The sequence below is a fragment of the Alexandromys fortis genome, unplaced genomic scaffold, assembly GCF_014885135.2.
Source record: "Alexandromys fortis isolate MF-2015 unplaced genomic scaffold, M_Fortis_MF-2015_v1.1 scaffold_33, whole genome shotgun sequence".
Classification (NCBI taxonomy): Eukaryota; Metazoa; Chordata; class Mammalia; order Rodentia; family Cricetidae; genus Alexandromys; species Alexandromys fortis.
The window spans coordinates 9,720,125-9,743,322 of NW_026067917.1; the positions used below are offsets into that span (position 1 = coordinate 9,720,125).

Consider the following 23,198-nt stretch of genomic DNA (forward strand, 5'->3'; position numbering starts at 1 on the left):
AAGTGACAGCAATAGTTGAGTTGAGGGACAGTGCAAAAATCACTGGAGAGGGTGGAGGTTAAGGGATTACATCTGCATGTTGTTGGTATAGCCAATAAAGGTTACTAGAAACAAATTATCGAGTAAGAAAATCAGAAATATAGAAATCACAGTTCTGGAAAGATAACATAAAATGACCATATAGCACCTAGAATAGATGACTTATTGTTCAACTGATGTCTCTGACACTTCATGGCCTTCCCTGTGGCTTCTTACCCACTCTGTTCCATTTTCCTCAACCTTGCCACCCAAAACTCTGACCTTCCCCTTGCTATGAAGAGCACTTCCACACCCTACAGTCACCATACAAAACAAAGTTGTGGTCTCAGCTCTTCTCCTATGAATTTGATCTCTTCTTTGATACTTCTTTGATATTCTTTCCTCCTCCAAAAATTAATTTTACATCACCTACCACCTAATCAGAAAACACCAGATAATAGTAGAAAACAGGAAAAAAAGGCTTAAAAAGACATTTTACACACACACACACACACACACACACACACACACACACACATACACACAAAATATCCAAAGACTATAACACACATTTGAAATATTTTGAGTCATCAGGGCATTGAGTAACTGATACCAAGACTGGCAATAGTGCTTGTTGTTGGGTGTGGGGGGCAACAGTTTGTCTCATACACCCTGCTCAGAGTAGCACCAAATTTACAGAAGTCCATGTACTGGTGGATATAGTAACTTAGGACCGAATTCACACACAACTTATGATCAAGGGAGCCTGCTTCTAAGATACAGACTTGCCAGGACTGTGATGGAAGCTTATCTTAAGCGATTTGTAGTAACAGCCAAGGTAGTATGTATAGTAACAGCCTTCAAATGGAAAAAAAAAAGCCACATATCTGCTCTGATACAAATGGAGAAACTGTGCTATATCTCCTTTCTGTTAATGTTATCCTGAAATGGAGACATAACAAAGAAAGACTGTTGCTAAATACAGCACGGATGAATTAGCATCACAACCTAGGAACAAGCCAGGTACAACATGTCTATATTTGCACAAAATTCATATTTCTATAAAGTGTCAAACTAGAGGAAGTAGCTTATATTTGTAAAATTGACAGAATTTGGGATGGGAAGGTTTATCCTCTAAATATTGGTGTATCCCTCCCCATTCACACAGTGTTAAATAATATCAACTTGTTAAATACTACCTAGTTGTTAAATAATGGTGGCATTAAGAATAGGGGCATCAGATAGTAAGGTACAAAGGTTTCTCCCTTATGAATGGGATTAGTGTGCACATGTGTGTGTATGTGTATTTGAGCATGTACACACATATACATAACCATAAATATATAAACACAGCATACTAAATTTGTTTAATTTTTTTTATAGCATATGATTTCAGGGCTGACCACTTGGTAGAATCAGCTGGAGAGTTTATCCCTGAGGAACAATGTTGCTCCTGCTCTCAGCAGTTTTTAGTTGCCTAACATTCTTTGTCTACAGTTGGGTCCCTTACAATTTTAGCCTTCCTTGTTAGCAAGCCTATTGAAAAGCAGAGAACAAGTAAGCATAGGGTGCCCAGCACCAACTGCCCCAACACAATTCTTACACCCAAGGCTCAGGGAACACTGCGTATGAAAGTGTAAATGACCATAAGAGCAAGAGGACCAGCAAATCTACTGTGAAAAAATGTCTCCTAGATATGACAAGGAAAGTACAGCCTTAATACCTCAACAGTATGGTTGCTTAAAAGGACCTGGAGAGCTATACAATGATTTTTAAATTAATTTCAAGATACAAAATAATTCCACTACTTATGATTTGTGCTGTTGTTGCTATATATGCATTTTTAAGCTACCTTTCAAAATTTGTGTATCTACTTCCCTACTACAAACTTTGTAAATTTTACTTCAAGATTTTGAAGTTTGTACTTCATAGCCGACTCCTTGATTTTCATTGCTCTATTCATTGTCATTTTTGGCTGCTATCATGCTCCATTTCCAGAAACTTCCCTCTCTTTTACCTCATTTCTTCAGTCTTAACGTTGATAATTTTAAGTCCCCTTCCCCCTTACAATTGTCAATTTATTTCTTGATTGACACCTTTAATTTTCTCCCTGTCTTTTTCTTCAGCTTTATAGTCACAGACCACACAGGAGAGATACATAAGTCTAATTTTAAATTAGCCTAATTTTTCAACTCTAGTTGTGAACGACAGCAATTATATAGCAAGAGGGTAAACATTTGTTAAAATAAATTTGATAATGGGTAAATCCAAGTCAGTCATATCACTCGTTCAGTCCCATGGCATCATTCCGTTTAGATTGGAACTGCTCATTTTTCCCTTCATTTGTTTGACTGAATGTACCATGAGAATTTGACTCAATAGACATGTTAAATGAATGAAAGCCTGTGGCATACTTAGAGACTGGTTTCAGCCACTAAATCCCTTCACAAGAATTGAATAGAAAATCTAATAAACACACTTATTTTTAAGAGTCTTCTATTTTATCTGTATTTTGAATATGTGAGCATTTTGCCTATACATGTGCTTCAAGTATACCTGGCGACTCAGAGGCTAAACATGTGAGTATTTTCCTGTATGTATGTATTTGAGCTTCAAGTGTGCCTGGTGGCTCGGGAGTTAAATGAAGGCACTGGATGCCTGGGATTGGTAGCCTGGAGTCTATACAAAAGCCATTGGATGCCTAGGATTGGTGGCTCGGAGACTAAATGAAGAATGCCCCGGATTGCAGGTGCAAATGTTTTAAGTGGCCACATGGATACTGGGAACCAAAACTTGATCTTGTGCAATAACAGCAAATGTTCTTAATCATGAAACCATCTCTCTAACTTCCTCATTTAAATCTTTAATGGGAAATAAAGCCCACAACTGAGAGATTCCCGTAATTACATTTTCAAGGAAGAGAGTAGAAGTGGGGAGGGACCAGTGCTTAACAGCAGAACATGAGGCAACCACGACATCCTTCAGACACTACGTTCTTAACTCTGGGTACACGAGGTAGATGCTGCCCAGAGAAGTCAAGTAAATTTCTGGGAATCATATAACATGGCCATGACCCAGCCAGTAACTGCAAACCGGACTGTCCAATTGCCAAGCTCATGGTCCTTCTCTGTCCCTCGCATCATTTCTATGAAGGTTAATGAGACATGCTTGCCTATGAAGGGAGCATGGCTGCTGATGACTTGCAGAACACTTTAAAACACAGTTTTATTGGCCTCCCTTTATTTTGGTGCTTAAGATTTAATATCTAAATTAAGAAGGCATTATCTTTATATCTTTTGTAATGCACCACTTTCACAGTGATCCATCAAATCAGCTGGAAGTCCTGGTTGGAAATTCCTAGAGACCACTGAAAACGGTACTAAATTTCTTTTCATTAGTTTCATTCATTAGCCTCAATAACTGCATATATTAGCTGGATTGCACATATATAGTAATCCTATAACTTATTAATGTTCAGAATAAAATTCAATTGTCACCTTTTTTTAATACGAGGCTCGATTGCATAATCAAACAGAAAAGCTACTTAGGATTTTAAATATGACTTATGACTATTGAATTTTTCTCCCAGTTGATTTCTTTCTTACAGGCCAAAATTAATGAAATAATTCTTAAATCACTTACTTATATACATAAAGTCATGACATACAAATACAAATAACTTAATTTTGAATTAGTAGTATACAGGGGTAAAAAACACCTTTGCTACAGACAGCGTTATAAAGCTAAAAGATTGTTAGCCAAATAAAACAGAATCCTAAAAGTCAATTGAGTAAAACTCATCCTACTGATAGCGCCACATGAGATACTAATAGAGCCCACATTTCCCTATTTAGAAGTAACTAACTTGAAGTAAGAGCTGGTTTACATTTAGAACGAGTTACAGTAAGACCATGTGCGGACGTGGGCTTTTTAACAGTCCTCGCATGTCCTGAAAACCCCTTTTGCAGTCTGAAGAGTCACATCATGTATGCAAAATGTGCTCATTCTGGACCCTAGAGGCCCCCATGAAGATGATGTTATTTTGAATAAGGGTTTATCCTTGATGCCATGCACACATGGCTTGAAACACAATAATCATAACAATAGAAGTAATAATATCTAAAATTTAAATATTCTCAGTAAAGAAAGGTTTCCTAGAATAATTTAAAACATGCATAAGATAATGCAGGTGGGCCACTCTCGAGAAGAAGGCTCCCTAGGGGCGGTGACAAGGAGAGAAGAGATATCTACCTTTGCTTGCCCAGCTTTTGTAATGGCAGGCATGTTGAAGAGCTGTCCAGTGTAGAACTGCACACCGCTGAACAGGATCACTGCAATGGAGTCTCCTTCCTCCTCGATTACTTGCAGTATGTCCTCCATCCTTAAGGTCTCTTCCCCCTACACCAAATTCAGTGCAAAATACACAGTATGACAGTCATGAGCATGTCACTCCACATCCATGTATGTAGAATGTGTTTTCTACATACAGCAATGGAAGGTGATTATGCTGCCCCATGCCAACGATCTTCAGAAATCGGGCAAAAGAGCAGCTCTAGGATACATTTGGCTACAGAGAAATAAAAAAATAAAACGCTAAAGAGGTTTCATTTAAGTGCCACTCTGCACAATCCTGTTAGCTCCTTTGTACTTCACTTTTCAATTCTTCACTATTTACAAACCCGTGAATTGTTTTCCAGCCATCTTTATCCAATAAAGAAAGCATGAAGTCCCAAGAAATGCCCTATAGCAAAGCTGGAGATTCATATTGCACTCAGCAAGTCAGTGGTACTTTTCCCCCCTGCAAACTCCTGTAGGCATCTTTCAGCTAGGTTTGGCCCAATCGACGTTTCAATTACTTTAAAATTTAATCATTTCCAAGCTAATGTAAAGATAAAGACAAACATGAAGAAAACAAATCCAAACAAATTATCGAGGACAAAGTTTCTCTAACCTCCTCACCACAACTAATGATTGAAAATTGTCAATGATGTGAGGTTCAGTCCTGCAAAGGTAACTGAAGCTGTAAGAAATCAGAGAAGTGTGAAGCATCTGTGTAGCGGTGAGCAAAGTTCAAGGTACATCTAACTCTCCACAAATCCTCTCTTGTACCAAACATGACAAAATTTTGGGCTAGTGCATACTTAATGCCTTAATATCATATAGAAAGACATTTTAAATAATCTTTTATTATCCTTCTATGTAAGTTTTCAAATTTCTTGTTATTGGCCAAAGTTCCATGTTAGAAGCCTTGTATGGACAAGTAGGTGTGTATGCATGTGTATGTGTGTATGTGTGTCTCTGTGCAGTTTTTATTAGAAGAGGCCTAGTGTTTATATACCAAATAGTAAAAACATTGATATTGAAATCTGTTNAACTAAGGAGAATGTTTTAGAAACTTGTGGAGGCCCCAAATTGTGAACCTATTCCACTTTGTCTGAAAGTCAGAGAGTTTTAGCTTGCTCAATGTTGTTGACAAAAACTCTCACTACATAGCATGACCTAGTGTGTGGTTACTTGGTCTTTTGGACATTGAGATGGCCCATACAGTTAGATACGGTCCACCCTGACCAAAGGTCAGAGAATTCAAGCATACTTCTGCTCCTTCTGAATTAGGAAGTTTGATTTAGGAAGTGGTTGCCTTCAGGATTCTTGGTCTAGGGTGGGTTCACTGCCTAAACAACAGAATCCTTTTCTCATCAATGAATGGCTTGTTGTCTAAAAGTAATGAAGCAAGTAACTGTTCTAGTTGTCCTCTGTATCATGTTAGAGCAGTCTTTTGCCTTCCTCCCCCCACACATTGTACTTTTATGGAAAAATTAAAAACTGGCAGACTCAGGACTCAGAACTCAGGGCTCAGAACCCTAAAACTCAGCATTCAGTAATTGCTGCTGATACTATCCTATGTCTCTGTGATTATTTCTTATCTCTGTTCCTCCTACCTAACACTTTTAATCCTCATGTCCCTACCTTAGGACATACTAACCCACTACTGTGACTAGGATCATGGCAGAAGTCACCTCAAAAAGGCGGCTTATGACAAGGCAGCCCAACGTGGTAGTTTACAACAGAAACTAATGTGGAATTTATCTGTCTAAAGGGGCACCATGAATCAAATAAGAAATCAAGGTTTCAGTGAGACAAACCTCTCTTTAGTGTTGATTTGAAGCTATCTGGTAATGTACATACCTGGTTAGAACGAACCCAGAAAATAAAATGCTGGTTATGTGTAACTCTGAATCTTGGTTCCTGGGTGCTATATTCATTTATGTTGGAAACTACCCATTTATAGAACATGTGGAAACAGATATGTCTTACAGATGTGAGAGTCTCTTATATCATTAAAGCTGCATGTTGGTTACTACATACACTGTTTTCCCAGACCCTCCAAATTATTGGCTTTAGAAAATTTATTATGTCTTAGGTATAAGGAAAAAAAGATACTTTGCAAAAGGACATGAGAGACAGTCTCCATACAATTTCACAGTGACCTCTAGTCTTTAATCATAATGATAACTATAATTATAATTATTATAATCCACCAGCAACTATATTTGAAGTTTAAAGTGGCACACCCAGTTATACATCGCTTTCTCACCTGCTTGACCACTATAGACTCCATTGATATTAAAAGAAAAATTTCTTGTCATGTATCTTGAAAATGAAAATAAATATACTTCCCATTTTTTTTTTTTTACTTTAAACAAAAGGGCCTAATAGTAACAAATACAGAGGTCTCTTATGCTTTCTTGGAAGTTACATCAAAGCCTTGAAGATAATAAATGTCTGAGGAAAATGGAGGGAAATCAATGGACACTGAGCAGAAAGATAATGGACATTTATCTCTTTCTCAGATACCTCTCTTGGCTTTATCATCCTCATGCTTTTCTCGACATCAAGTCCATGCATTTGAATCTGTGACTCAATAGCGTACTGAAAAAGAAAGCAATTGTATTCAATAAATTAAGTTCAAAGCATAGCAGTCCATGAACACAGCTCCTCTAAAACAAATAATAAAATAACAATGAAACCATATCATTCTGTTAAACCACATGTCAAAGGTAAAGCGAATGGCTACATCAGAGAGGTCCTTCTTAATGAAAGAGAGGAGGAATTGGGGCATTTGTTGAAGTATCATATACTAAAGGTGATCACAAGTGCAGACTAACTGTTGGATATAAGGAGATACTACAGTGAAATTCATGTAGTGAAACTCACAACTGGGAGGGGAGTTTGAAGGGCTGGGCCTGAGTGAGGATACACTAACAGCTCACCATAGGAAGAGTCAGGTAGCAGAGACAGATCACATGGAAACTTCAGGGAGAAAAGAAGATATGAACAAGGCCAAATAACTAAGAGGAACTGGGATTCTCTTCAAGGTAGCAAGGTCTTAATCTTTTTTTTTTTCCAAAATAACCATTTGTTGGCTTAACAGATTACATGCTTTAAGATTACAAGGTGTAGTATAATAGAATAACAAAAAGATTGAAGTGAAGTTTCTTTAAATCTAAATGAATTTCATAATGGATTCAGAAGAACCATTATTTAAGTGAGCTACAAGAAATCCTTTAATCCTTTTTCTGTGTTGGGATGTATTTATATGTACATTTTCCTGTGTGTGTTCAGATGCATGTATAAGAACCATTGGTCAATGCCAGTGTAACTTTCCTGATCATTCTCTACCTAGGTTTTTTTTTTTTTTTTTTTTTTGAGGCAGGGTCTCTCATTGAAACTGGATGTTCTTGACAAGATAGACAAGCTATCCAGCAATCCTCAAATATCCTCCTGTCTCTCTTGTCTCCTGCTCTGGGACTATAGGAGTGAGTTTTAGATATCCCAATTTAGGTCCTTTTGCCTGTGCAGCAATCTCTTTACAGACTTAACCATTTCCCCGCACCAAATCACCCTTTAATATTTTTTTCATGGAAAGAAATCAATAAGTGTTGCTAGCATACTCTGACAGAAGAGATGCAAATACAAGTTCATATGACAACTCAACATTGCTGAAGGGTTAAGCAATGGGGTTTGTATTGATTGGATTTTATGAAATAAAACAGCAACAGGAATTAATAAAACATTTATAACCACACTTGATTTAGGGAACGATTTGCTCAACATCTTTAAAAAGACTAATAAATCAATGTCCCCATTCAGTCCTTTCCTCCCAGAACACATGTTTTGCTTGAACGAAAGAAATAAATCTACTATCTGGAAAAATACTGTAAATCAAAAGCACTTGACAGATCTTTTTTAGTCCGCTTACTTGGAAATGACTAGAGAATAAACATTCAATTCTGGAAAATGATATGTCCTGCTAGGAAGAGTAGAAAGAACATAAATATAATTTGAAGAAATTCTCACATGATCAGAAGGGAAGGCTTTGGCTTCCAGAAGAATCTTGTGCCGCTTTGGTGTGGGTTTAAAGAATGATAACTACAATGAGAGAGAGTTATTGAGAAGCATTAATGCACAATTTACTCATTTGCTCCTTTATGCCACACTTTCATTTTGTAAACTCCAACATTCTAAAGACATTAATTAATTAAACATCTAAGGTATCTGACAGGGTACCTTTCCAATTAGCCTAGTTTTCAATGAATTATGGACATGGTGGAGATATTGTCTCATTACATTTATCAATGGAAAACAAACTCAGAGGAAAATGTGAACCAGATAAAAACATATTCTAAGGCTTTACCTAAATGTTAATTGAAAATTTATCTTCTTAAGCATTTAAAGGTAATTTCTCTAGAGTGAGGCTGAAATAGCTTGTTCTATGCATGTCTTATTTACATATCTTACACTGCCAATTTGGTTCCCTTTATCACCGTTCCCTCTTGTCTGGATGTTTGCTTTATGGCATTTTGGATTAGGTCCAGCCAAGCATGCCTCTGCCCCCTCAGGCTACCCCTGTCCATCTTAGAGGCACCAGCCATAAGCACATTACTCATTCACTGGCCCTTTCATTTCTCCATGAAGTCCCTGAACAATAAGCTTGGCACAGATTCTAATACAGATGACAACATGTTTTAAAAGTATGCTCCTTCTGGTCCAGGGTGCTAAATTAATTTTCACATGTTACTTCATTGAGTTCTGTGCATCTATGAGGAAGACACTGTTGTCTTCATTATTACAAAGGGAAACACTATTTCTGAGAGACACTGAGAACCTTGACTAACATTAAAGAGACACTAAGTAATTAGCTGGAAGTCAAAACTAAGAATGTATGAACTTTTAGACATGATTAGAAAACATACTTACATGTTTTCATCAGAATGTAACATTTATTTTGCCTCTCTCTCTCTCTCTCTCTCTCTATGAATAAACCCCTAAGGCACTTAATCTGTGATCGTTTGTCATGCAACTCTTTTGTCTTGATAACTATGACCAGTCACACTGAGATAATGGTGAGACACATTTGGCAGAGTTGACTTCATCTACCAAAAATGCACTTTACTTTGATGTTAGAAACAACTAGCTTGTTTTTGTTTTTGTTTTTGTTTTTTTAATCATAGGGAGTCATCCTTTCTGAGAGGCTCTGAGCTAGCCAGTGAGGGTCCTCACTGTGCAACTTTCTCTTTTAAGTGCTATTACAATTTTCCTCTGTTCTCTAGAGAACTCATTACTCTAAAGCTATTTGTAAGAAATAACTCTTTCACGATTGAGAAGGAACCATGAGATCATGGTCTAGAATGCTTTGGTGAAAGTATAGACCATCTCACACGTTCATAAATAGACCATCGGAGACTTACTTATGAATTTAAAATAGAAACATTTCAGATTTTGTAAATGAGAGAACTCAAAACACAGATGTTAAAGAAATCTTACCAGTAGGAGATGTAAATTAACAGTCAAAGCATTCATTAGAACTATTTCTTTCTCGTGGGCTCCTGGAAAATAATCATCAAAGATACATCATATTTGAGGCTTTTCTTGTTGGTTTGGAATGTAGTTGGAAAATAAGGCTGGAGCTTTACTTGAGCATATCAATGTTATTAGAGACAAGAGTATATTGATATGTCATTATGAAAATGAGGGGTCCCCATCTGCCCCACTTACCAAATTATAAAACTGTATACATACATGTATATAGTTAAAAAAATCAAACCCCTCTTTTGATGTTATGAATAGCAAAGGCAAATTAATAATCATTTTCTCTGACAGTGGTTTATCATATTATTAATTTGCAAAATTTCCTGAAGAGTACTTTTTATGTGTGTAAGTTTTGAAAATAAACTTAAAATGATATTAGGGTTAAACATATATTTAAAGTTGGTCATTCCTGACATCAAACTAAAGTTCACCTTTAGTAACAGAAGTCAACTCTGCCAAACATATCTCACTGTTACTACAATGAGATTGGTCATGGTTGTCAAGAGAAAAGAGCTGCATGACAAAATGCCATAGCTTAAATATTTGCCCATCCATAGGGATGAAAAGAGAATAGAAATGTGTACTGTCTAATGAAAGCATATGCAAAATTCAGATACTTATTACCTACACACCATGGGACCTGACTCCCAAGGATGGAGAACCGGAAGTAGATGGGAGACAGAGCCTACACTTGGGATGTGACAACCCAGGAATACTTCACACCTTCTGTGATTCAACTTTCCAGAAAACTAGGCCTATTTAAGAAGAATGATTTCTTCACCAATACTGAAGAAATGATCATCAAAGAGTTCATAAAGTTGTTAGAGAAAACATATAATTCTTTTTTATTATTTATTAATTTTTTAATTATTTATTAAAGATTTCTGCCTCCTCCCCGCCACCGCCTCCTATTTCCCTCCCCCTCCCCCAATCAAGTCCCCCTCCCTCGTCAGCCCAAAGAGCAATCAGCGTTCCCACAAATGGACAGAAATAGAAAACACTATCCTGAGTGAGGAAAATATATAATTCTTGTCATACACTGTTTATTCACAGATATAGAACTCTTGTAGAGTTCCCTTTAGAAACACAGAAGTCAATGTGATAATATGTCCAATAATTTCTAGTGTAAGTTGACTTGAAGTGAGGCCACTGGAAATGAGTGTTTAACTAATGAATTCTTAATCAACATAGCTATTCAAGGAGGAACCTGTATTTTCCTTTGGTCAGAGGCTACTTGTATTTGCTATCTGGATTTCTTTTTTTGTTGTACAATTGGTGAAGAGGTGGTGGGCATTAAAAAACATGCCTGATCATCTTAAGGAGAATTAGGTTTGAAGCCAAGCGGCCATAAAAATAAATCTCCATCTACATGTCTACACAAGGTAAATGGACACAGTAAGCTTATATTACATATAATGGTATGTGTCTTCTCCTACATATAACAAAAGGTGAAATTCACCTTTTGAAATATGGTATTAAAATAAATGTTATTAGCTCTATTCTAGCTGTTTTTCTATACTGCAGTATAACTTATTTTTACAGTGGCTTCTGAGATAAAACCCTATCTAACAGCTTGATTCTCTGTCATTTATAAGTATTTATTGTGAAAGCCATTTTTTTAAAAAGCTTGATGCAGAAAACAGGAGTAAAGAAAGAAAACAATACTGCAAGAAAACAGAATTAATTGAGGAAAGCATTTAAAAACAAATAAAAATGATAAGAAAACACAGTAGTTCTTAAAAGAAAACAAAAGAAATGGAAAAGATTACTGAAGAGCTTTTATGTAGAAACCCAGACATTTATTTTTGCCTTAGCACTACATATTGATTAAGACTCCTTTTCCATCAGTTACTAGATGAAAAAAAGAAAAAAGAAAAAAAAAAGACTACCATGTTCTAGGAAATTTGGTCTGTCACATGCTACATAATCTTTTTATTGGACCTAAAATATTTCTGGCATGGGCCAGTTCAAACATACATACATAGCCACCCCAGATGCACTTTCCTGAACCAATCCTTGCTTTCTCATTGGCATCTCTCCCTCACTTCCCAGGGCATGCTCATTCTTTAACCAATTCTTTGCCAACTCACTTTGTCCCTCACTACTTTGAACGATTACTTATTCTCACATAATTATCCCAACACTGACTACTACATATGAAATTCACCAGAGCCCTTCACTGAATGCCACCCTAACCTACTGCTGAGCCCTGCCCAAAGACAGGATCCATTTATTTAAGTTGCAAATGTGCATACTCAGGTACACCCAGGAGGCATGCTAGAATTAAAGTCTTGAAACACTACCAGAAATGTTTACTGTGAGTATAACTAGAGGCACTTAAGAATAATTTATTCTTAACATCACAGCAATGCCAACTGAACTAATTTTTTACTTTATTTTCAAAAGGAAGTTTACCTAATTGACCTCATGGGTTCAAGTTGTACCTCTGAAAAAAAATGTTCTCCCACAATATCTCAATATTATCTAAGAGATAAATTGTTAATGTTAAATGCAACTCTTTCAAGTTGCCTCTCCTTGTTCCCCTTCCTGTCCTAAGAGCCTTCTTTGAATTAATAAGGAAACATCATGACCTAAAATTATTCAGAACACAGTTTTTTAGAAGCTTCCCGAAAGCTTAAAACTTGGAAGGCTCTTCCCCTTAGGGGACCACCTGTGATTTTCTTTGATAAATGTCAGAAGAGGAGTTGCTTCATCAGATGTGAGTGTTTCCTGCTTGTTTTTGGTAGCTAAATACAAGCGCGGTCTTCTGACATTGAATTCTAGCAAGGTAATATTTATGGGGCCATTACTATGCGCTGATGCTTTTTCATTTCAAAATTGTCTCAATGGCCGCTCCTGGGAGCCTAAAGTGAGCGGAACCATCACAGGCTCTGTTCGGGAAGTGCACCGACAGTTTGAAATCTGCAACTTGTGTTATTTCACACAGCCTTCTTTGCAACGAGATGAGGAACCGATTATGGGTTTCCATCTTTATATCAATATGGGAACTGATATTCAAATAGAACTAACTCCAAGTCTCACAAATAAGGTTTTGTTGTTGTTCAAAATGACATTCAGAAGCACCGTTTGTAAGACATTCCCTATAAAACACATATGGGAAAGCCAGGTTCATAACCAGTTTCCTTCTTTGTCTCTCTAATCCCAAAATAATTTCAAAGTATAGCAAGCTGAGAAGAGCAAGTCCCCAAGCTGCTTACCGTCTGGTAAGAGAGTCCACTCACACTGTCATATCATCCTTTCTCTTCTTTATTAAACAGATGCAAATGCTTTTGCACATTTGATGTCAGGACTATAATTAGGCAAAGCCCCGAGGAAATCTGTCTAGTTGCAAATTCCTAGGGGCCCTAGAGACAGCCAGGGCATGGATGAGGGTCTGGGAGAGCTGAAGTAGATCACCCATGGATCATTGCTCCTCTTATGCTCAACCACAAGTTTCAGAAAGGAAATAGATTAATTTTACATTTTAAAAAGATCAAATGCTTGTATCTGGCCCTTGGTGATCTTTATGTATCCAGGGGAAGTAGAGTTAATAACGATCCTGATAATCTTCTCCAGCACATCTATTTCTAGCATCTTGATAATATGACATTAATTATAAGGGAAAGCTACTCCATGTTCCATGTGCTGTGGAATTGTTGACTCTATATAAAATGTTTTATTAATAGGTTTTCTTCATATCTAAAATTAAAATTTTTTTATGTCTGAATAAATATGGCTGTTCGCTCTCTTTCTCTTCCTGTTCACTCTACATATCAATGTGCATACATAATAACCACCACTGCCCTCTTATTGCTTGCTTTTGAAGAGTCTCAAGCTCATTTCAAGACTATCCTTTCAAGTAACTAGAAGATCCAACAATGATCAGAATAAGACAACACTGTCTGCTTATGACATAGTTAGCAATAAAAAGTAATCTGACTTCTGCTACACTTCATTTTTTTTACATTATTTTATGATTTTAAGTCATATCATCTTCTGGAGACAGTTTGAAGCTTTTAATATACAACATAAAGAATAACAAAATTTGCAATAAAGCTGGAAGCATGGCAAAGTAATAGAGTGTTTGTCTACTGTATGCAAAGTGCTGAGTTCCATCTGAGGATATGTACACACTCACATGCATGCACACATGCATGCACACATAGAGAGAGAGAACAATGCAGTAGAATATGTAATATGTATAGAAGAAACAATATTTTGAAGTTATTACATTCAACTTGGATATTTTTTTTCCTCTTAGAACCACTTTGTAACCAAGATAAAAGGAAATTCTGTATGGTTTTTCCTTGACAAACACAATAAAAAACTGTAAAATATAAATCCATTGATTAAATCAAAACCCTCACATTGTGTTTCCAATAAAAAGGTCAGAAACAAAAATCAAATCACTTTCTCATTTCAAGTCAGCTAAGAGAAACCAATTTCTTACCTAACCTTAAAAACCAGGACCAGAAAGTTAGTCAGAGTTACAAATGGACCACTTTTAATTGGCACACTACCGTTCCCTGTGCCTTAGTTCCTTTACAGGACAGGTAACCCACAAACACCTGATGTAAGCAATGTGTCTCCCTGTCCTTCCTTGAAAAAAAATTAAGTTTACCATCGTCTGTCTTCCCTTTCTGTCTTGGGTTTTCCTTTGATCCTTTTCAATGGATAAAGCCACACTCCTTTCCTAAACTCATAGGGATACCTACTCTGGTGCTGTGTAGCAATTCCCCTGGTTTGCTTGTTTCTGAGGTTAGTGACTGAACTCAGGGCCTAGATCTTGCTGGACAAGCACTCTGTTACAGAGTTAAGTTCCCAAGTCCCTGCAACAATTTCCTCTGAATTTAAACATTCCATCCCTGAGGGAAGTTCCTTCAAATTTGGGAAATACTCAAGAAAAGTTGAGGACCTAATGAGGCAACTTATAGGTGCCATAAAAATCGTTACCACTTACCAGACCCCCAATGCCTTTCCCCCCCGAAGATTAATAGGCAAAAAGAATCACCGAGGAGCACATACTTGCTACCTGACAGCTGTGCAAAGCACTCCAAGGTTTCGGCTCTTGTGAGCCACCACTGCCTCTGCTGTGGTGGGCTGTCACTGATACAATTACCCGTGTGTAAGTTATCCCAACAGGCTCATTAGGTCACCAAATTGGACTTTGTTGGTATTGTTCCCTTGGTCTTTCATAGGTTCCCTTACTGAGGGTGAATAGATATCTGTTATTGTCATACAACATCTACTTCAGGGAAATGCTACCCAGTTCTAAAGCAGAAATGAAGCCAATGAAGATTTTGTTAATTTTGTTCTTTCATTATCAAAAAAAAAGATTAAAAAAAGAACTATTGATACTAATGCAAGCATTGACTTGGTTTTCATTTTTTAAAATTTGTTTTACATACCAACCACAGTTCCCCTCCCTCTTTCCCCCCTCCCCCACTTTCCCCATAACCACCATCCACGCACTCCTTCTCCATCTCCACTTAGATGGGGTAAGTCCTCCCATGGGAATCAACAAAGCAAGCCACAGGAAGCAGGGGCAGGATAAAGCTCCTCCCTCCTGCATAAGGCTGAATAAGGAATCCCACCATAGGGAATAAGTTCCAAGGAGCCATCTCATGCATCAGGAACAGGTCCTGGTCCCACCACTAGGGCCCCCACAAAACCTAAGCTACACAGCTGTCGCCCAGAAGTAAAGGGCCTAGGAGGGTCCCATGCAGGCTCCCTAGTTGTTCATACAGAGTCCATGAGCTCCCACCAGCTCAGGTCAGTTGTCTTTGTGGGTTTGCTTCACAGGCTAGAGAGATGGTTCACTGATTAAGAGCACTAGTTGCTCTTCCAGAGGTTCTGAGTTCAATTCACAGCAATCTCATTGGTGGCTCACAACCATCTGTAATAAGATCTGGTGCCATCTCCTGTCATGCAGGCAGAATACTGCATATATACTAAATAAATAAATTGGTTTTTAAAATTATATCAAGGGATAAATATTTCTCTATTACATATAATTTTAGAAATAGTTTAGAGTATGACATTGATTTAAATTATAAAATTAGTTTTTAAGAATATTGCTTATAATTCACTTTTATAAAAATTATATATTTATTTTCTGTATACAATAAAGCAATTCTAGGGATATTTCACTGGTTACATTATGAGTTAAACCAGAAACCTAATTATTTAACTCTATAATAATTTTTATTTAAGATTTAAGGCTTTGGGAAATTATATATAGACTTTTTATATGTCAAGAATAATTATCTTTTATATCCATTTTACATTGAAAACATCTCTAATTTAATTAATACAACATCCAAATAAAAATTTTCAAATAAAGAAGAAATGTCTGATATGTTTGTCTCTTTATTCCCAGCTGTGACTTAGATGAAGTCAGGAGAGATCATGTGACCAGATAGCTGACCTTGTCATCTCACCTACTACCTCTTGTTTGGGCAGTGACTGCACACCAGGCTCTAGAGCAGACTGAGCACTGAGAGCATAGCAAACTTGAACAGGCTTCATGGCAACCCTCCCACGTGGCCTTGAGCTTCCTTACTGCTGTGCTGGACTGTGTCCTTTCAAATCAGCAAGCTAGAATATGGAAAGTGCACCTCATGCTCTGTAAATTGCTGTCATGTTATCACAACCAAAGAGTTAATTGTGAAAATCCCAACATACAGATAGTTATCTCCAAGTAGGGACCTATGGCAGGTGTCACGAGTTGAGGCACCAGAAAGGAATCAAACCCTGAACCTATGGAATGTGAACTAACTCTGGGACACTGGTGTCAGAACTTAATCAAACGACCGTTAACATAGTCTCAATGTCAAGACTGGTTTCCAGGATTAGAAATGCATCGGAACATGAATTACATGACATTTTATGTAATTTGCCAACTAGATAAAGCTTCACAAAGCAGAGGTTAATTCATGTAGCCTTTTCAAATTTAGAAATGGTTAGACAATTTTCTTTTCTAAGCAAGCTGAACATCTACAGTCCCTTTCTTTCCTTACTAGTAACAGTAGAAGGTAACTGCTTTGAAATTTTCTTTATTAACGTGACATGCATGTACTTATTGAGCAACAAAATGCTTGTGCATTTAATGAGTTGCAATAGCCCTATAAACTTTTAAATGGTCACAGGAAAATTATGTAGAGTTTGCTGGCTTTATAAATAAATCTCATTATATAATACCATCTTATGACTTTCCTGGCCTGTATATAAACATTCTAACTACCCATTTTGAGGATGATAAATACTAGACATAAAGTAACACAATTAGAATGAAATTATTATCTGAAAAAGAACTATTATTACTACACAAAGAGAGAGAGACACACACACACACAATGCACATTCTACAACTAAAGAAACACAAATCTCATGTTGAGTTAATATAAACCTTTATTTGTAGGTTTTCTTTTTTTTTAACCTTTTAGAAATTCCAACAAATACAAATGGTTTTCCGAAATGGAACTACTACCTATAATAGAGATTGTGAGCTTCTTTCCTTGTCATGCACAGGGATTTCTAACAGATCAAGATTGCTGATCCTAGAAAACTTCCCAGAGGAGCCGGAGATTTTGTACTTCTAGTCTCCCTGAGCTTGGATGCCCTTTGGCATTCTGGGCTATTGGGTTTCAGATCCCAGAATCCAGGTTGCACACACACACACTACAGCGTCTTGTGGAAAGCTCTTAATGCAGATTTCAGTCTCAGAGCCGTTTCCTTTGCTGCCCCGAAAGCACATTTGCTTATATTGTTCTTGTCATCTTTGTGTGCCATCGAAGATAGTATTTTCAGTGTGCACTCAATATTCAGATTCCATAAAGCCTTCACATTAAACCAATAGAAATTCGCATATTAGGAACTCAATAAAATTGGAATGAAGTAAGGTTACTTTTGCTCACACCTTTTCTTTTTTTATCAGAGTTACAAATTTTGTAGCAAATAGCATAGTGACATAGTTTACAATGTAGAAGATGATTATTAAACATGTGGTGCAGTCTATAGTAAGGTCGTCCCACTGAGTTGCTGGGCAGGGGAACAGCCTCCTCTTTGAGCCTTTTAGGTTAAAAGCACAGAGAAGGCATAGTCTGGTGAGTTCTGGTTGCTAAGAAGAATATGCATCCATTTATATGTTTTAAGTTAAATGTGTCTTCCCACGGTCATATGGTGAAGCCCCAATCCCCTGTGTTAATTAAGAATAATTGAGGCCGGATGGGTAAGGTCTTAATCAGGTATGACTAGGTTTCTCACAGGAAAGAAAGGCCACTGGGGGAAAATATGAATTTGTCTTGTGCAAGCTAGGAAGAGAGCCTGCTGGCTTTGAGATCAGGGCTGTCAGTGTCAAAGAGTAAAACAGGTGTCTTCTAAAGCTTCTTCATCTTGAACACTTTGTTATGTAAGCCTGGGCTGACTGACATGCATGCTATTCCTCTCATTGGGTCTGTTTTTTCCCTGCTTTCCAACCCCGTTTTCTCTAGCAGTGTGATATAGGAGGCGCCTGAAGGCCACATACAGGGTAAGAGGGTCATTTGTATACGGTGTATACAGTCTCTCAATAGATTTCTTTTATTCCTATCTTCATGCCGACTCCCCCGTTTGATTGACTGAGTAATTTCCAAACCTTTGAAAGATAATTACCAACGTAATGAAAGGGTTGTCATTTGTTTTTCCATTAAAATTTTGATTTATCGCACTTTATTTGTTTTTGTTTATTTGTACAAAAGTAATTAGCAATTGTCAGTCTGCTAATAGATTCTCCAAATAGTGTGGACATCATTTGTTTTGGATTTCAATTGTGTTCATTGAGAGTTTGCATCTTTTCCAGTTCCTTAAATAATTTCAGAGTGATAATTCAGGTTAAATGTATTTCCATGCATATGTCTGGTACTTGATCAACTAAAAACTTAGTTCCTATGGTAGCACAAGTCACAGTGATAAGTGACTTGCGTTTTTAGTGGTCATGTGCATATTGATTTTGTTTTGTAGGCAGGAGAAAACCCAAGGACTTTTTTGTATTCATTTCTTCCTTACTACAGCCTTGGGATTTCTAACAAAGAACCTTACATTATTTTTTGAGAAGATATTTTATTTCTTTACATTTTAGAAGATTGCCACAAGCCTTTCTGCATTTGAGTCTTACTTCTCTGCTCTAATTCCACTTGTCATCCATGGTGATTGAATCATCAAATTACTTGCCCAGAATCAAATGACACAAAAATAACTATGGTTTTATGCTTTCTGATAAGGGTGTGAGATTTTCAAAACCACTTGAAAACTGTGTATTTCCAAAAGCACATCAAATGTTTTCATATAGCATCCAAACATTGGAAAAGTGTAACAAGTTGTTATAAATTTCACCCAATGCCAAATATTTAAGCCAATGAAATAGAAAGTTAATTTACTATCTAAAATATCATGAATTCTACCAATAGAATACAAAATTTAATTGCAGAAACTCATTATGCCACAAAATAGCACCAATCACCAATCATATTACAGTTAAAGTTTCAGGGATGAATGGATGATTCCATAATTAAAGGCATTACAAAATACCTAGGATGCATTCTCAGTACCCATGTTGGATAGCTCACAACTGCCTGGAACTCCAGCTCTAGGGGCCTTGAGGCCTCTTCTAGCCTCTGCAGACATATCTATACACACACACACACACACACACACACACACACACACACACACGAGAGAGNGAGAGAGAGAGAGAGAGAGAGAGAGAGAGAGAGAGAGAGAGAGAGAGAGACTTAGTTACTATTCTATTGCTATGATGAAATGTCATGACCAAGGCACATGCAAAGGAAAACTCTGAACTGGGGCTTGCTTACAGTTTCAGAAGATGAGTCCATGACCACCTTGGCAGGGATCATGGTGGCAGACAGGTAGGTACTGAAGCAGTTACTGAAAGCTTACATCCTGGCAAGAGCCAGAGAGGGATGGGGCCTGGCATATGCTTTCGAAACCTCAAAGCCCACCACCCAGTGACACAGCTTCTCTAATAAGATCAAACTTACTCCAATAAGGCCACACCTCCTAAACCTTCTTTAACAGTCCACCAGCTAGGAATGAAACATTAAATATGTGAGCTTCTGAGGATCAGATTTATTCTAACACACACACACAGACACACACACACACACACCAATCAAACATTGTCCACTTGTTTCTTAGTAAAGATAGTCAAGTTTAAGATGGGATCACACTATGCAGCCTTATTAGCCAGAAACTCAAGACCCCCACAACATCTCCTTGGTTTCTTCACCTGGGTGAGTCTAAATCTGAAACAGTCCTTCTAGTGTTTTACAATAAACGTATTTATTAATGAAAATGAATGTTTATCATGGAATAGCATTGTAATACATATTTTAATTATTTGATTATAAATTAATAAAATGTGCTTTTCCTTGTAGAAGGTTATAAATAGGGGTTTTAAAGTATACAAGAAGCTGGACAAGCCTATAATCCCAGCACAGAAGAGATCAAGGCAAGAATTCTGAGGTAGCCTGGGTTGCCAAGGAAGACTGTGTTAAAAACAAGCACAGACCTACGCGGTCTGGGTGCAATTTAGTGGAGAACACTTTATATTTTGACTGAGGAACTGGGGCCCACCCCCAGTAACACAAAATAAGGAATTAAAAAAATGTATAGATACTTGAAAGAGCTAAAAATAACAGATATTTATTTTTGTACTTTGTATATTGATATTATATTCTTCATTAAAACCTTTGGATAATAATATTGAAGGTACTTTTTTTTTTACTTTTGATTAACTTAGAAAAACAGGATGTTTATATATTTAGGACAAAATTATATCTTCACAATTCTTTTGGAAAAATATTCACTGTGTTTTGTACTTACCCACAATGTCCTTCATAAGGCTTACAATAGTCTCATCCCCTGTAATCCAAGGACGTTTCCCAAAATCATGACCATAGGCTCCCCTGAAATTGAAAAGGGACATAAACATTTCTTAATTGTGTGGTGGTGGCCGATTTTGTTTACAAATATTAGTAAGATACTTCTGTGTGTAATGTTTTAGTCAAGAGGTAACATGTCTTGCCCTGGCTCAGGTAACAGGACATGTGTTTTTAAGTTGGTGGCCCTGTTTTGGGAGGTAATAGAACCTTTGGAGGTAGAACTTGACAGGAGGAAGAAGGTAATTCTGGGGTAAACCTGAGGTACACAGGCCTGCTTTGTTTTCTAATGTGCCCAGATGTGACCAACAGCTTGGTGTTCCTGTCACAGGAGCGGAGAGCTGCAGGTAATGTCTCGTGTTCCCTACTATGATGGCCTGCATCCTCAAACCATGACTTATAACCAGTCTTGGCCTCTTAAAGTTCATTCTGATCAGGCAGTTGACACAGTGACAAGGCAGGTAACCAACACACGTGCCTTTGCCAGGTTTAACCAATCATGTTAAAGTCGAGCTTTTTTAAAATCAAGAAGTGGTACCTGAATACTATATGATTAAGAATTATCATTGTTTTTAATTGCTTATAATTTTTTTACTATTGTGGATGGAAAATTATCCATGTGATATTTGATTTTTAAAAACATTTTCTAGCCTAAGCTACTATTTTTTTCTTTATTTTGAAATTTTCAAGACTGTTGGCATACTCTACTTATTCACTTAGAGCGTACAGCAGTATCTACACAAAAATATACATACTATCTTAGTTTTGGAGGTCAAAATCTATTAACAAGATAAAAATACATAAAATATCTATACTTATGATAATATTTTATACAAATAGCAAAATTTAATAACAACATAATCAACACTCCATGTACCTATTTTTTATTACATATTGACCTTTCCAGCTCAATTTTATTACTGTAACAAATTTCTTAGCAGCTTTTGTTTAAAAAAGGAAATCATAAAATACAAAACAGTGCTTCAGTATCAAGAAATTTCCATCAAATGAGGAAGAATAATACACATGAAAATGAGGAGGAGATTGAATCGAAGCATTTGTAGGAGCATCTAGAGGGCTGTTGACTGCTCATGCTCTCCATAACTCTGAAATGGGTTGGTCTTAGCTTGATGCCTTGTAGACTAGGAAGTAAGACTAACTGCACGTGCCTTCTATTCTAAGGGAAGTCAAGGTTTATGTCCACCTATTGAAATTCTTTAATCCACATATAGTGAGTGGGGATGCCTTCACATTTGATACCGTGCTACCAAAAACAACAACCAAAAATTCCAGTCTAAATGTTGGACAGTTGGCTTTTTATCATATAGTATGAGTCTACTTCAGGTCTAGCCGCTTTCAGGAGCTAATTTTCCACATCTGTAAAAGTAAATAAAAGAGTGACGATATGTTCTTTAAAGGGTTGGCAGGAAGAGTAAATGAGATAGCATATAAAAGAGATGGATACACAATATTCTCTTGCTGACTCATCTCCTGTAATGTAAATCGAATGCTAAACTGCCTTCACCAACATGAGGTACATAACAGGAATCTTTAAGCTAATATTTCCATTACCATATAAACCGAGATAAAGGAGGAGGTCTTTCTGTGTGAATAAACATAGGCTGCTAGGAACTAGGGGGAAGGAAAGGGCAATTCAACCGCTAGTTATTATTATTCATATTATTATTAGATAGCCTGCAGCTTGCCTCGCTGGACTCCCAATATAAATGTTAAAGACAAAAATCGTTATCATTAAATGGTAGTTAAAGGCAGATACTCAGATCCTTTTTTATTTTAATCACATAGAGCTCCCTGGCCTTTGCTGATAGCACAATATATCTTATTACATAGAGGTAGTAAAATTCTATGTTCTGCCTCAGAGAATTTATATTGCAGAATATTATGCCACCTACTTCTCACTCTGGTAGACACCATGGTAATAATCTTTAGGGATATGTTTCTCCCTCCAAGGCTTTTGGCATCTCCCTCTCTTTAAAATATTACACACTAAGACTACTTCCTCATTTTGTCAAGCCACTAGCCTGGGGCAGTGAAATGTGTTTAGAACATTTTATCCAAATAAACCCAAAGTAAAGTGTCCTGTCATTAGGAAGAATAGATGTAGATTAAAGCGTGGTTATAAACATGTGTGTTAGAGTTAAGAAAGTTGCTAGATTGCTTTCATTCAAAGTTGCTTAAAATAAGCCTAAGACAGCTGCAATCCTTTACAAATGTTGAGAAAGAAATACGAAGAGTTAACCCATACCACAATATTAATCATTACCAGGAGTGGGGTGTTTTGTAAGGTGGCTATGAGCAATATTTGCTCATGAAATTAGAGGATAGAACATCTAATTAAGAAGTTAATAGAAA

General features: G+C 36.9%; 1 protein-coding gene across 1 annotated transcript in view; it reads right to left on the reverse strand.

Annotated features, from left to right (window-relative positions):
• Kynu (kynureninase) overlaps positions 1 to 23,198 on the reverse strand; it is a 121,584-nt gene that overhangs the window by 63,369 nt on the left and 35,017 nt on the right. Inside the window, exons 4-8 of the mRNA XM_050139940.1 lie at positions 20,770 to 20,852; positions 9,844 to 9,905; positions 8,377 to 8,448; positions 6,874 to 6,948; positions 4,270 to 4,416 (exon numbers count right to left, since the gene is read on the reverse strand). Of these exons, the coding sequence (XP_049995897.1) occupies positions 4,270 to 4,416; positions 6,874 to 6,948; positions 8,377 to 8,448; positions 9,844 to 9,905; positions 20,770 to 20,852 (439 nt within the window). The remainder of the gene's footprint in view (positions 1 to 4,269; positions 4,417 to 6,873; positions 6,949 to 8,376; positions 8,449 to 9,843; positions 9,906 to 20,769; positions 20,853 to 23,198) is intronic.